The sequence below is a fragment of the Rutilus rutilus genome, assembly GCF_951802725.1.
Source record: "Rutilus rutilus genome assembly, chromosome: 20".
Taxonomy (NCBI): domain Eukaryota; kingdom Metazoa; phylum Chordata; class Actinopteri; order Cypriniformes; family Leuciscidae; genus Rutilus; species Rutilus rutilus.
Genome location: NC_140225.1, coordinates 21,832,904 through 21,849,690, shown reverse-complemented (window position 1 = coordinate 21,849,690; position 16,787 = coordinate 21,832,904). Strand labels below are relative to the sequence as shown.

Genomic DNA, 16,787 nt, shown 5'->3' with positions numbered 1-16,787 from the left:
TGTATCATAGATATATATTCATAGATCATCACTAGCGGCTTACGTATCCAGTTCCAGGCCTTCTGAAGCAAAACGATCAGAAGGCATTTATTAACCCCCCGTGTGGAGTTCTTTTATAATGGATGGATGTACTTTTTGAGCTTCAATCTGATGGTTGCAATCCACTGCCATTATAAAGCTCGGAAGTGTCAGGGTGTTTATCAATATAACTCCGATTGTATTCGTCTGAAAGAAGAAAGTCATAAGATGGCTTGAGGGTGAGTAAATAATGAGATAATTTTCATTTTAAAGTGATCTACTCCTTTAACTTGATGTCAAACTGAAGTCCTTTTCAAATCTGTCCTTACACAGTAAATCCACAGGTTGAGATCCAGACAAGAGTTCAACAAGAGTCCACAGCAATTATAAATAAGACAGATAAGCATTAAAGCAGGAATAACAAGCAATGATTCATTCACTATTCTCCTTATTACTCCACTAATATAGCCACTTGTGGATGAAAATGTGTAAGTGAATTCGGACACTGCGCCTGAAGGGCTGCCGCTTTTGCATAGTATATGCTTGCTGAAAATCATTTGAAACTGTCAGCTCCAGTAGCAAGATGAAAATATTTATCTTGAACTTGAACATTAATTAAACAATTTGATAATCAATTAAAAAGGAATTTATACCTGTATGATATTGTGCAGTCGCCATATTGGACCAGCAGTTTGGAAAATGGATGGATGGATGATTCAGTAATTGCGGGCGCCATCTTCTGATCATACGCGAGAATTAATTCGGTGCACGACTCTCACAGTGCATTATGGATATTCTCTAGCCGTTGAGTGTGCATTGGTTGTACACTCGTTATTGTGCTGCACTATGAGATGGAATAAGTGCACTATGGTATTGGACACCCATACAAAATGCATGTCCCCTCAAATAGTTCCCTATTTAAGGATATAGGGGCGATTTCTGACACAGCCTGACTGACTGGCTATGCTGTGCTTTTATGTGAGTCCAAACACCCAGTTAATGAGCAGCAGGTGTGTCCAATTAGCACTCGGAGTGTGAGTGCAGGGCTGAAATCTCCCCCTAAACCCCCAACCACTATTCCCTACGTTAGTCAACTAATATGGTTCACTTGAAGGAGTGAATGAAAATGAGTGAGCGAATTCAGACAGATGTTGAGTGTATATCGGCTGTACATTCGTTATTGCAGTGCAATGTGGGATAGGATGAGTGCGCTCGATAACGTCCACTATGGTTTCGGACACCAATACAAATGGCTGTCCCCTCAAAAAATGCCCTATTTGAGGGTAAAGGGGGCGATTTCGTATTCAGCCCAGGTGAGTGAAAGCGTGAGAGGAGCTGCATGTAAAGTGCACATGTCACAATTTATTATTATAGTACAAGCCCTGAACCTATAAGGACAATTTCTGATCTTCTGCAAAATAGTTGCCTATGCAAAGAGGACATTTAACTGAGGGTGCACCAGTTTCACCAACAGCACCACATAACAATTTACAACAAAACAATATAAACAACACTAAAGAGAGCCAATACCCCTATTGATTTTAAATTAAAGTTAAATAAAACAGTTTGCATAGCCTCATAAATCCCCATTATTTGCGAGCGGCACTGGTCAGATTCGATCAGAACTCTGAAGAGTTTCACCAATTAAGCAATAAGCAATGGAAACAATATTATTCTAAAACTTGCCTAGGTGATTTGTTAAACTCATAAAACTAGTACATTTAGTGGAGATAGTACAACTGAAGTACAAAGTACAAACCAAGCTACTTACAAATCATGAAAATATCAATAAACATTTACATTAAAGTATTATTAGCAACATTCATGCACCACACAACTTTTCTGAAGGGAATACATCATTTGAAAAAAAATGTCTTACAACAGTGCTTTCCTGTTATATTTTATTTTGTTGTTTTATATTGTTTTGTAGTTACAGCGAGCATTTGCATTTCACAGCAAAGGGGTTTTAAAGGTCTAGCATCCTCTCATGCACAGAACCACTGAAACCGCAGAGCAGATGCATCCTCGGGAGCGTCAGGTAACCATAGAAACAGACTCAACTTATGCTGCTGATGCTGCAAAACCTCCGCCCACTGGTAAACATCACAATAAACACTCCAGTTTTTTTACAGCACCGTTTGCATAAAATGTTTGCGTGGATTTATTAACCTCTTTATGCCAAGCATTGGTCTAAAGCATGAACTTAAGGAGCAGGCACTTGTCGTTCAGGGAACAGATAATAAAGAACAGATGGTCGCTTCAGTAGTCAGATTAAGCACGCAAAGCCGTGACGGGACTGTGACAGTCAGGGAAAGATGTTAAATGAGTTTCAGTGCTTTGAATTCACCTGGAGAGCTGTTTTGAAAACCCACCGGGACAAACAAAATCTTTCCAGTCTGAAGTGGAACTTTGTAAAGTAAGTTAATGGCTTCTCTGTGATATCTCTTGTTTTTTTTGTTTGTTTTTTTGTCATGTCCATCACCTGGATTCTAGAAAAAGCATTAATTCAGAGATTTCATTTGATAGAGAAGACGTTTCTCATTACAATCGATGGCTGAGAGCTGATATCAGCTTAAATGGTTAGTCATAAATTGTGAATAATACTAAAAATAGTCATCAGAATCATTTTGCATCTTTACTGGGTGACAGTGGATTTATCAATATTGCGCTCATGTCATATATCATATTTATCGAGCTGATGGGCTGTCAGTGGGAAAGATAAATTCACTGAATTAACCGAATAGCTCATATTCCTGGCCTAGGCCTTTTATAACACATTTCATCTGTGGTTCAATATTTTTGTGCAGGAAGTGGCTTTTTAGCCATAATTTCTTTAAAACAAAGAATTGCCTGGATTGGAGTCCTAAAGCATATGCTTACCCTCAACATTACTCCGGACGGAGTGTGAAAGCACACAATAAATTCACAAGTTTGAGTGCTTCAAGAAATGATTAACCATATATAAAAGCATTTGGATAATTGGATTGATTCAAAAATCGATAGTGTGATCATATGAATAGCCATTAACAGCTACTTCATCATGTTCTCCTCAGTGCCTTTTTAACCTGGAATCTTTCTCTCATTCTTAAGGCCCAGGTTATGTTTTTTTGCTGATTCGGTCTCTTATGAATGTGGGCTGAAGCAATATTCAGCTGCATGCTAATGTGGAATGTTATTTTATATTGGATGAAAATGTGATTATCACAGTTAAGGTTGAGCATCAGGTGGTAAAAGAGCGCCCAAATATTGGCTTCTCTGTTGCTATCAAAATGCTGATAGCAATTTCTTTATGAACTGTCAGTCAAGGTTTTGCAAATTGATTTTTGAATGAGCCCAGCATGTGATATTATGCTCAAAACATTTCAGATATTGTACTATTATCTGAATAGAGCCTTATATAAAATGCCTATGGCTTGCCAGGCAAAGCATCTGGATGAGAAGGCCCACATTAATGAAATACAATACATCACATAGGCTGAATGATACTGAATGTAATGGACTTATGTCAGAAACACCATTAATGTCTATATCTAGTCAAAAGGTTACTACTCAGCTCTTGAGAGGGGCTTAGACTGCCAGTGCTGCAAGGCTGTCCAAATAGCAGGTTAATCATGATTTATCTTTAGGACTTTTGTGGCATTTATTCTTTCTGACTTGCCAATGCTCTTCTTTTTGGTTTGATTACTGGACACAAATGGGAGCACTGAGGATTATTCAGAGAAATGAGTTGAACTGAATTTGAACAGTTACATTCTGATCAGAGTCTGTTGTAAATGTATTTATGATGTACTTAAAGATCTCTACCAATGATTCTCAACTCTGGTTCTGGAGGCCCCCCAACAGATTTAGCTAATCTTCCTCTTAGTAGAGCTCTCTATGTCCTGAAATTAGTGTCATTGAGTGTCAAATGATACATCCCTTATTTGAGAACCACTCAGCTCTACAGTACATTTACATTTATTCATTTTGCAGAGGCTTTTATCCAAAGCGACTTGGATCACAGTACCAATGAGAAACATCACAAGCAATCTCTATATAAAAAAAAAAAAAGCCTATGCACCTCAGATTAAAAAAATAAAAAAATAAAACAGGCAAGCGTGAGTAAAAGTTAAAAATAAGAAATACGGTTAGATTCAGTGAGACATGATGTTACATTTATGGGGAAAAAGTCACATATGCAATATATAAAGCTGAAATGATGGGGGGTATTAGTACTACTGTAATAGTATTGTGGCTATACTATTATAACCACAATAATAGTCACATTGTGACATAGAAAAAATTTAAATTACAAGAAAGAAAATTCACAATTGTATCACACAGTAAAGTAGAACAAAAAGATATAAAATAAATTTAATAAAATAAAATAAAATACTAAAGTATAAACTGAAGTGCTGTAGCAAGTTTTTGTATATAGCTTAAAAGCTGTCCTGTCTGAAATTTTCTATTGATTGATTGATTGATTGATTGATTGATTGATTGATTGATTGATTGATTGATTGATTGATTGATTGATTGATTGATTGATTGATTGATTGATTGATTGATTGATTGATTGATTGATTTCTTTCTTTCTTTCTTTCTTTCTTTCTTTCTTTCTTTCTTTCTTTCTTTCTTTCTTTCTTTCTTTCCTACATATCCGCAAATATTCCTGTAGCTCAAACAGTAGAGCGTTGGTGCTTGCAACACTAAGGTCATGGGTTTGATTCCCAGGGAAAGCAAGAACTGAAAACTGATAAAAATGTAAAATGTGTACCTTGAAATGCAATGTAAGTCGCTTTGGATAAAAATGTCTGCCAAATGCATAAATGTAAATATACTGCATATTTGAAAGGTTACAGCTACAGTTCATTACAAAACTAGTTGTCTTTCTTAACATTGTGATGTGATGATCTGTTTAAGGCCTCTCTTTTGTAACTACTAAATGGTCTTGTAGGTTATGAGGGTCACTGAAGATGGTTAAGATGCATATATTGATTATTGTCTGTTTTGTGCATGTGCGAGCAGCTTACTTGTTATCCAGGCTGAATGCTGTAGCATTAGGCCTCTTTGTAGCTCTTGTTAGCCCACCCTTAACCCTCATGCCTCAATCAATCAGGTTCTTTTTAATACTTTGGAGCCACAAAAAAAAAAAAAAATCAACTTTGCTTTTGCATTTAGCCTCTCAGTGTAAAGCAACACTTCACTCTTTTGGCACAGAAGTGCCCTTTCTTCAGGTCTCCTTTTTCCTTCGGAGCAGAAATAATTAGCTTCTGATTGCGCTATGATTAACAGCCCCACTTCCAGAGTGACTATTCCAAGCTCCATAGAAAAATATGCTTTCTGTACAGTGAGATAATATCTGTCCAAACAGATTAAGGATGTGTCCAACCAGCATGTCCGCTCTTCGGCGGGAGACCCTTTGCTCTAATTAAAGTCACATACTTTTGGAGAAAATTAGGTATTTGCATAATTACATTACACAGCAGTGGCTGTTAATTTCTGATACACTTTGAAATGCCAAAGCTCGAAGGAACATAATTAGAAATCGGAAGTTGACCGATTTCTTTCAGTGTCCATTACTTCGTATAGTCTTGCTTCAGTGTGTTGCCTCATTCCACTTGTCTTTGTTGAGTTGGAGCATAATGTCATCATTTCTCCCATCAGTGTTCAAGCTGTTTTCAGGGTGTCTTGGCTTTGAACTGCTGAATCTGAGCTTTCTCTTGTCCCTGTGGCATCCATCTGCCAGTAGACGACGTGGTGATAGTGCAGTCTTGCCTCTGGCTCCACGCACAGGAAGACTCTCAGTTCTTCATATCTGTCAGCCTTCCATCTATACGCTTTGATCATGCAGCTCTGGGATAGATATCACTTCTCTGTCGAGGGGACACAGTTCCTTGACTGATATAAAAAGGGGGTTTGGACATGCAGATCCACTCGTTGAAGAATCAATGCTAAGCTTGTGTCAATTTTTATTTAAATCTGATGAATCTTGTTCGAAAGATTAGCTAACTTTCTCTGCCATGGTCGGGATACACACAATACAGTGGCTACAGGGAGAACTTAGACACTTTAGCTTCTCTCAGATAACAAAATGTAATTTTCTTCTCAACTTCGTTCACGAGAGCCACCACACAGAGAGTCAACTATTTTCACTGTGTCAAATGGACTGTTTTCTAATAAACTTTACTCACGTTTTATCGCTGTAAATGAGTCCCCCATTTATCTGAGTTCCTGACACCCACCCTATATTTTTGACCGCCCACCCGCTCCCAGAAGATGTGCATTGGGTGCCGCGGGACCCCAATCCCAATGCAGCATTCTAATATACAGTTCAAACTTAAGATATAAATGGTTTAAACACTTTCTGGTTGTCAAACCAGATTATTTCTAAATCTAACCAGGCTTGACGTGACAGATTTGTCTGTCCAACATAATCAGTCACAAATCACAGTCAGAAGAGTTCTCGATATTTGCACAGCATCAAATGTTCATATTCTAGAAACAGGATGTTACTGTCAATCACAAACCACTTAGTCCCTCCTCCCTTATTCAGCTTATCCAATGAGAATGTCTCGTCACATTCAAAGAAAATGAGTCATTGTCTATTGGTTATTCTTGCCATCATTCACAGATGAAGACATGGGAATTTTGAAGCTGCAAAGATATCTATATCACTAATCTTTTATCTGCCTTACAAGCTTGAGCAGGACTTGAGAGAGTGGGGAGACTCGTCTGATTTAACTCCTTTTTGTGGATGACATGGAGTGATCAGGTTGCGGAAAGAGTGTGAGACAGAAAGGGAATATTTTATTACTGTCACTTGCTGTTTTTACCCTAGGGAAGCTCAAGCTTTGCTAACATCACATGTGGTCAGATGTGAGATATGAGCGTGTAAGTAACAAAACAAGTAGATGAAAACATCAACAGGTTTTTGCTGCTTTTATTCTATGTTTGTTAGAGTTGAAACCTTTTATATGCTAAAGTACTCCAAATTGACTCATCTTGCACTAAAGGGCGTGTTTGATTTCTTTCCCCCAATCAGATGCTGTTGAATGAGAATGTCCCTCCTCCTAACAGCACCTGTCACAAGCAATAACAAGTAGCAACTCATGGTTCACAGTTGCGATGCTAATCGGCATTAAAAAAGAACAAGCTATTTGACATTTTACAGTGTTTCTCAAAAAAAACTAAAAACATAGGACCTCTCATGTGATTTGTGCTGTGATAAAACTAAGAACATCATAAAGAAAAAATTGTATTGTTAAAATGTGAAGTTCAACATATCTGGACATACAGATATTGGAATGGCATTTCACAAGTGTCAATAGATAAAATGCAATATCACAATGATTTGTACACTACCAATACTTTCCACACAAGGTATGGGGCTTTCTGTTGTTTTACACTTCTATATGTATTAGAATATTTATTCTTTATTATATATTTATTATCAGTATAAAATTAGATGCACCAATTTATAAAATAATAAGGTGCAAATACAGTAAGTAGAACCTCATTAAACTGGTTTGGTTTGAAGTTAAGCAGCATTGAGTTATAGAGAATGGTACCGTCATTCCAAGATCAAAACAGCTGCCTGAGCCAATCAGAAGGAACATTACTGAGGCGTATGAGTCTGGAAGTTATTCATTACAAAGGGGCAAATATCAGGTACTAAATATAGGTGTGTAGTGAGGTTTTTTTTTTTTTTTTTTTTTTTTTTTTTTTCAGAGCACAATTGAACTGAAGACACTCTTGCTGAAAGAAATATTTCAAAGTCATATTACATTTCGCCATCAAAAGTGTCCAAACTTTCAGTATCAATATGCCCATTTATGTTGAAAAAGGAGTAAACATACTTTTTGACTCCACAACATTTATTTAGAATATCCTGTCAGGTCAATTAGGCAGTGGCTTTATCACAAGGTTACAACATACCACACCAGTTTCAAGACACCTGGGTTTGTGGAAACACTGCCCATTGTTAAGGTGTGGTCAGATTTTTCATGTATAATAAGGCAGCATCAGCTAAGAAATAAGTGCTCCATGATGATGATATATATATATATATATATATATATATATATATACATACCTGTATATATACCTACAGTAGTAGCACACATGAATAAATGTAGTTAGATGAGTGGTATTATGTTTATTTTGAAAGGTCATCTCTATTGACGTACTGTAATTCAGACCAATTTATATTCTACTAAAGGTATAGACTGTAGATCCAGTAAAATCAAATCAAAATGGAAATTGTCTGCCTGTGGTAAGAGGCCATTAAAGCCATGTCTATGACTGAGCTACAGACTGATTTATAGCAAAGTGCTCATTGTTACGTTAAGGAGATAGATTACTCAAAAATAGAGATTCTGCCATAATTTACTCACCTTCATGTTGTCCCAAACTTGTATGAATTTTTTCTGGGGAACATAAAAGAAGATATTTGAGAAATGATACAATGGCAGTCAATGGACACCAAAACTGGTTACAAATGTTCTTCATAATATCATTTTGTGTTTGACGTGAGGGTGAGTAAATGATGACAGAATTACCCTTTAACAATCGATTGCTGTCAAGTCAAATTCAACATCATTTTTTTCCTAAAAAAAAAAAAAAAAAAAAAAAATCAATTCAAAGTGAAGGCAAATGCAATTCAATTTCAGTCTCCACAACTAGCAAAAGTGGGTGTAACACACCTGACAAAAACCTCAAGTGACTATGACAAGTGGAGCAGCCTGTTACTGCCCTCCTTGCCACTCGTGGTGAGAGATTTGAGGGCAATGATTCTTCCAGCCAAGCAGTCCAAGATTGAGAGCACACAGGAAAGGAGAGTCAAATGTGACTGCTCATTAGTTTGACTAGCCTCATACAGGCAGGTAGAGCAGAGAGCTGGTCATTTCACTGAAGTTGATTCCCTGGGGGCAGAACGATGCCAAGCTGTAGGAGAAATCCATGGTTCTGCAGGGTTGTGAAGGAGCCCTGAAACTACATTTAAATCTTGAGCCACTCAATGTATGTCATACTCACTGGAGGTTTTCTCATTTTGTATTCTATGCATGAGTTCCTTATTTATCAGTTTCACAACTATTGCAGATGCTTCTTATTCCTCCACAGGAGCTATACCTACAAGTTAAATGAATAACTCACCCAAAAATAAAAATTCGGTCATTATTTACTCACCCTTATGGCATTCCAAACTTGTATGCTGCTATTTATTTCTGTGGTAGACAAAAAAATAAATAAATAGAAGAATTGTTCCAAAGCTCTTGTCCATACAACAACAGTTCATAGTGTTTTTCGATCCTGTTCTCATCCTGATGTGACTGCATTTCTGTTGAACTATCACACTTAACCGCACAGTTTGGGTCCTATTGGTCATTTTTAATCCTAATAGTGTCTTAATGTACAAGTTAGCTATAATGCTTGCTGACTGAATCATATTTCACCTGAGTTGTGAATGTGATTTTGCGGTCTGTATTGAATGTGAATTTTGTGTTTTAGAAAATATGAGTCTGGTCAGCTGAGATTTTGGTATAGATATAAATGTGATTTTTCGGTAGTGCTACAGCACTCCATGAGTGTATATTAGCACCATTTGCTGTTTGCTTTTGGGATCTTCGGGCAAACGGTGACATCAGACTTAACAACTCTTCTTTTCAACAGAGTCTTCACAGCTCTTCATGCAAAAACATAAAAAAACACACGATGCGAACAGTGTAGTCCAATTTGTGAACAAATGACTCTAAAGAGCTGGTTCTTTTGAACTGAACTGAACTGAACTTCCCATAATGTTTACACGTGAGGTCAGTAGGCGGACTTTTGCGGCTGTTTGAATGCGTTTACACTATGAATCCGGTCAAATGCATTTTTGACTACCTCTGGAAGTGGTCCAAAGTGGACAAGCTCAAAAGGTTTTAGACCCTGTTAACACCTGTATTTAGCATCGTCCACTTGTGATCTGATCGACCAAAACCAGGTGTAACCAGGCCTGACAGATTGTGCACTGCACAGTACTACGATATTCCTTCAAATAGCAGATCGTAGAGACATTTTTATCGTTCACGATCTAAAATCATGATATCGCACACCCCTACGTGCAAGTGGCCAGATTCTTGTCTGAATCAGTCAGCAACATTGCCCTGTATAATTTAGAAAGTTTCGTATGTAAGCAAAATGGCCATTCTAACTAAATATACTCAAATGTATCAGAATCTTATTGAAAGTTTATGATTAGAATTTGATTTGAATCAGAAAATCTGTATCGACACCCAGCCCTAATGGTGATTATATGACAAAATCATAATGATTCTTCAAAAACATGAGAGTAGGCCTAAGTGAATGAATGAAGGAAAAATGACAACTGTCTTTTTTGGGTTATCTATCAATGTATTGCTAGAAAATATGCTATATGTTTCTTAGAGACATTTCTGTTTCAATAATACATTTTAAAGGCTGTAAACATGCTGTTTTTGCAACATGCTTATACTGCACTGTACATATTTGCTTACAGACATCAAAACTTGCAGTTCAAAGATCCAGAAAAGCTTCAGACTGAAGAAAAGCATCAAGTGGCTAAATAAAGAAACAGTCAAGGTTGAAGAAAGACATGAGAAAACTAGTTATCATTGCCTTCCTGCTCAGCTGTGTAATAGACGGCACCATCTATGGCCAAGTAACCTGCCGCAGAGCCACGTCTCGTGAATGGCACACTCAGCCAAAGAACATCAGCGTGAGGTGGACCCTCATGGAGAACACCTGCAGCAGCTTGACCCAGTGCTGGAACAGACAAACAGAAACAAATGGATACTTGTGGACAACTGGGTCATATCGCTTTCCTCAGCTTTGCCCACTGGACCTTCAGCTTGGAGATGTGATGTTTGTTTCCGCTGACAGAACGTTGGAACAATATGGCATCCACCTAATCAATGTGTCCAAAGAGGAGTTTGAAAACTGCTTGATTTTAGAGCCAAGAAAGGAGCAGTTGGTGTTCGCCAACAGCATTAATGGTACTTTGCAAGTGGAATCGAAGTGGCTGGCGTACGGTATCAATTACTTCACGGTCGTTCATAGAGGCAGTAGTCATCTGTGTAGGCTTGGCCTACGCATTGCACTTCTGGTAAAGCCTCAGCACTGCCAGAGCTCACCTCTTCTTCGCCTGTGTTCGGGTAAAGGTAAATGCAAAGCTACATTTAAGGACGATTCATTTAGCTGTCAGTGCCACAAACAATTTTCTGGACATTATTGTGAGAACATTGATGGATGCTATGAACAGCCCTGTTTAAACGGAGGCACCTGCGTGAACAAGAGAACTGCCTACACAGATCTCCCACCTTACGAATGTCTTTGTCTCGCTCCATTCACAGGTGAGGAATTCTAGTTTACTCAGCAGAAGTGAACATTTGTCTGTTGTTTAGTAAATATAATTGTAGTAACTTAAATACATATGCGGCAATGCAGGCTCAATACAAGTTAAGCTCCACTGGCGGCATTTATTGCATAAAGCAAAACTTGCAGTTACAGTTATGCACTTACAAAATCATTCAAACAAGTCTTTGTCAAATCAACATTTAAAATGGTCTTGATATTTTTTTCTAGTTGTATTCTTGTAAATGTACATTTATATGAATTTCGATTCATTTTAATACTTCCTAACATTCAAATTGTATCTCTGCATCCTGTTTGCTACCTTAAATCAAATTCAGAAATGTAAGGCATTCTCAATGAAATTTAGAATGGTGCACAACCCTGCAGTTTAACTTGCCATTTTAACCTTCAACTTAAAATGAAATTATATTTTGTTGTAATCAAAATGATGCCACCAAAAAAAAAAAAAAGTTGTCGACTGAGCTTAACATCCGTTTAATGCAGAGTCCATTGTGAATCCATGCTGACCTTTCAATCATAATGAATGGGGGAGGTTTAATGGGTGTCCACCTACAGAGAACAGCCTAGTTTCTTTGAAGACACTTATTTATTATGTATCTGTTATAATTGCAAGCGCTCCACATTTAGCACTGTGCAATTATTTCAAAACCAGAGCCCCTGTGGACCATTTATTTGAATAGGCATTTTTAAAATGACTTTATCCCATTTAGTTTTCTTTTGCCTGTCTTGCTTGTCAATACAATTGGCATCCAAATGTTGTTTCAATGTTGGTCTCTTGGTGAGCACCAAGGAGAGTTGAGTATTTAAAGTGGTGTAATGTTGTCAAACTAGCTAATGTGGTTTGTTTTTATGTCTGCTGAATAATTCATTCTACTTCTATGAGAAGCACTAGAGGCGTTCCCTAGAGACCACTGGGTACCATGTTATCACAACTAGGCCAGAGTGGTCTGAGTCAGATTAAAGCAGAGAACTGAAACTTATCACAGATGGTAAATATGTATATTTATATATATATATATATATATATATAAATATGTACAGGGGTGCACATACAGAAAGTGTGCAGGTGCGCATGTGAGACCAAAATAATAAATGTGCTGGGTAAATAAGTTGAGACCACTCATTTGCGTACCGACATGGTTTTGACAGATGTTAATGCAAAATCAGTTTTAGATCAACTAACTATGATTTCCATTTGAACTGAATGCATAATAAATCTGCCAGTTTCAGTGCATAAACTTACTTCCTGGCAACCTGCCAAAATAAAAGCTTGCTGATTTAGGTGTGAAAATCGTACATTAATCTACATTGAAAATGTACGGAGCCCCTAAAGGGACGTGGTGGTGGAAAAAATTTAGGATGGGATCATTTTTTATTTATTTTTTTCAAATCTTTTTTTAATATAGGCTAAATGGATCTCTATGAGCAGGCGGCTGAGAGACAAGTTCGAAGGGACCGTCTGCAAAGTGCAATATAACCCAAAAAACGACTACATCATCAACTCATGTCAAAAATACAAAAATAGTCATTAACTTCAATGTTACAAACTGTAGTGGCACCCAATTCAGTTTACACATCAATGGTGACCCACTGGTCATACTACACTGCTTTTGCACATTTTATATTATGAAAAATATTCAATAACTTCACTGTAACACACCAAATTTCCTTCACACATCACTGCTCTAATGTTGGTTATACAACACTTAGTTTGGGAAGTAATTGCACATAAAAAATAAGTAGGCCAAATTATATTGGTACCGTACGCAGCTAACATAATAGTTACAACCATAGGTTTTGCATTATATTTGCTTACTGAATTTGATGGCATTACATTGTATAACAGTGTGAAGTTATTGAATATTTTTTTGTTATTGAATAACAATAAGTTATTGATTTTATTTCATAATGAATAATCATAAAAAATATTCTTTTTTTTTTTTTTTTTTTTTTTTAATCAAACTAAGTATTGTAGTATAACCAGCAGGAGAGCAGTGATGTGTGAACTGAATTTGGTGACAGTACAGTGTGCCACAGTGAAGCTATTGAATATGTTTAATAATATAAAATGTGCAGAAGGGTTTTGGGATTTGCACTTTGCAGACGGCCCCTTATTTGGACTTGTCTCTCATTCGGCTGGGTTAGAGACAAATTTAAATTATAAAGCTTGTTTTGAGGAGAATTGGGTTGTAGCTCGTTGTCTAGGTTACTGTGATTGTAAATAGGTGTCCTTTGTGTTTTAACCAGGTTTAGCTCAAGAATATTGATCCGGTAAGTTCGAATAGCCTTGCCAACTCCTTATAAGCACTGACCGCATTTCTTTATATTTGAGTAAAAGTTCAAACACTATGCAACGCTCCATTAACGTACGGAGCTCTTAAACACTGCCAGTGGGACATTAAACAGGAAGTGTCTGTCCGAGCTCAAAACAGGTTTTGCGTGGGGAACGCAACATTTTTTTGCGTGGGAACGCAAATAACTTTGCGAGGGAAAAAAAATCTCCCATCCTACATTTTTTTTCCCACCACCACGTCCCTTTATGGGGCTCCGTAAAAATGTAAATATTAGCATTGTATTTTTAAGTGTAGGCTACTATAAAATATATATATATATATTTTATATATTTCTATAGACAGGAATAATATTTATTGAATTTATACCCAAATGCGTCGATGTAATCATTATGAGCGCTGGATACTGATGTAGGCCTAATATGTTTTTTTAATCCATACCAGCAGCCTGAGGGCGCTATATGCACAATAATAGTCCATATAACACATGAAGAAGTGCCATAATCATGTGACATTCCAGGACAGCTAACAGAGATCGCTGTAACATGCAGATACAGATGTTTTGAAGACAATAAACATGATTGCAATGATATTTGAGCTACCTGTGTTCTTCGAGCCATGTCAGGTATTTTCATAATAATAGATTATATTTATAATGTAATGCTAATCGATATAGACTTTATCGTCGTGCAGAATACTATAAAATAATATATTTTCTGTCTGATTTTTTTATCTGAAGCCACATTAGATCACTTAAATAATCACTTAATAATCAAATAGATTATTTAAAACACTCGACTTGCGTTGTAAAGTAAGTTTGGAGCACAAACATGGTTTTAATCTCATAAATGGTCATGTATAGAGGGTTTTCACGACGCGTCATCAATCCGGAAGTCGGCCATTTTGGAGGTACTGAATGTAAACAGTGCCATTGAACTGAACGGACTCGCAAATTTGGCTGATTATTGCTTCTGAAAAATGGTCAAGTTTTGGTCTGTACTCATCGGTCGCACCGAGAAAAAACATTTCTAGTTCTATAGACTGCCGAAAGTTAAAGAGAAGAGTGCAAAAAACTGATGAAAGATGGCGTTTGTGGTTGAGAGAGGCACAGCATCAGCCACATGTGTAAATGAAGCGTTAACTATGGCTAAAATTTTGACGTAAAATAGTTAACTATGGGTACATACACACTGTCAATCCCATTATCTTTGTATCCGATTGGAATATGATCTAAAATGATGTCCACACTGTATTGCAACTGTTCAGAACCGATTTGTGTGTCCACGCAGCTCTTTGACAATACGGCAATGATGTTGCGTTGATGGAGAGGTTTGCATTTGCAATATAAATGTTTTCTTATTTAAATTTTACAATATGGAAATGTATAGCCGCCGCGCTGGACTACTGCGTCTCGAGCTGCAGAACTGTAGGAGGCTGGTAGGTTACTGTATGCACAACTCTTTTTTCATCCGCGCCGGTTTCAAAATACTTTTCAAAAATAATAATTTTCTGCTCGTCCGGCACTTTGCAACAACACAACCTTGTTTCGGCAGCGACTTTCAGCATGTTCCCTATAACAACGTCTGATGTTTACATTTTACGTGGCGTGAGAAAGTCACATAAACCACGAGAAAGAGCGTTCAGACTGGTGGATTTCCTGATATGTGATTTGAATAGGATATTAAACCACATATGGATGTAGCTTGAAACTGATTTCATGTGCTTTTTTTTGGACTGACAATCTGAACGTAGCCAATGTCGGGATACGAAAAAGAAGTAAGGACTAGAGAAGCTAGCTCGTTCAGATCTTTACCACATATTACCTTAAGTTTGTCAAAATTTTGAGCTCTTTCCTGCTTACCAAGTCCTTCTCTATATGATTTCGCAGCTTCCATGTGTTTTTCCCGTGGTTTAGACATCAGAAATTAGTGTAACAATGTGTTCAGTAGTACATAAACAGTGCAATCCATGCCGTTGTTTACATCCGAGTACCTCCAATATGGCCGCGCATCCGGGTAACTGACCAAATCGTGACGTAGGTGAAAACCCTCTATTGATGGTGTGCTAAGCTAACATGCTAGCTCGCCCCAGGTGCACCTGCCACCTACCTAGCAGTTATTCTTTTATGATTTTTTTTTTTTCTAAATAGGAATGCTTACTTAAATGATTCTTTATTCCAGAAGGGTATTTGATACAGTTTCAAATAAGTGAGAACTTTGATAAAAGAAATTAAGGATTGAAACCCTATGAATAGCCTGTGAATAGTAACTATAATGCAGTTTCTGTTTCAGTTTGGGTATGTCATTTCTGGGGATTTTTCAAAAGTGGGGTTGCAGCTTAATGGGTTAATGACAGGTTTTTTTTTTTTTTTTTTTTTTAGTTTGGCATTTAAAATAACTAGTAACTACCCACTTCATTGAAGTGAAAATACAATGCCAGTAAAATAATACTGCATTGAAGCGGGTATTCCTTTAATATGTGTTGATATTTAAATTTTTTGCAAAGGTCAAACCAGATTGCATATATGAAGTTTTGTAAAATCAATATTTGTGTAGGCTAGTTATATCACTGAAGGTGATAGAGAATTATTGAATGCAGAAGGCAGAAATTTCTTCTGAAATCCTTTACATTATATAATTATATAAACCATTTTGACATAAGGCATGCTAAAAAATCTGATCATGTACTGACTAATATGCATGGATTCAATATAGCTAATGTCTATTTTCACACCAAAGGTGTCAACTGCTCTGAAATCATTGGATATCAGAATTGCAGAAAAGGGTGCAAGGAAGGAGCTTGTGCACAGGTCTCAACAACTTCCTACAGATGTGAATGTTTCACAGGATATACAGGCAAGTATACGGTTACAGTTTTTGAATAAAATCAGAATAATTTTAGAAAGCCTCTGTGAATTATGCACTTCACAATAGAGTGATATTTCTTCTGAGGTCCAGTAATGCATGTTTAATTTTTTACTGTTTGGCTTCATTTGACTCATTATGTTTTGATAATGAGTCATGTGATTAATGATGGGTCATTTTGGGTGCCTTCACAATGGCAGCGCAATTATGCAAACTCAAATCTGAGTGAGCCTTTTTTTTT

The 16,787-nt window shown here is 37.0% G+C and overlaps 1 protein-coding gene across 1 annotated transcript in view; it reads left to right on the top strand.

Annotated features, from left to right (window-relative positions):
• Positions 1–10,612: 10,612 nt before the first annotated feature.
• eys (eyes shut homolog) overlaps positions 10,613–16,787 on the top strand; it is a gene marked incomplete at its 5' end in the record, with an annotated part of 292,239 nt that continues 286,064 nt past the window's right edge. The window contains 2 exons of the mRNA XM_084390837.1: positions 10,613–11,369; positions 16,421–16,537. Coding sequence (XP_084246963.1) covers positions 10,613–11,369; positions 16,421–16,537 — 874 coding nt within the window. The remainder of the gene's footprint in view (positions 11,370–16,420; positions 16,538–16,787) is intronic.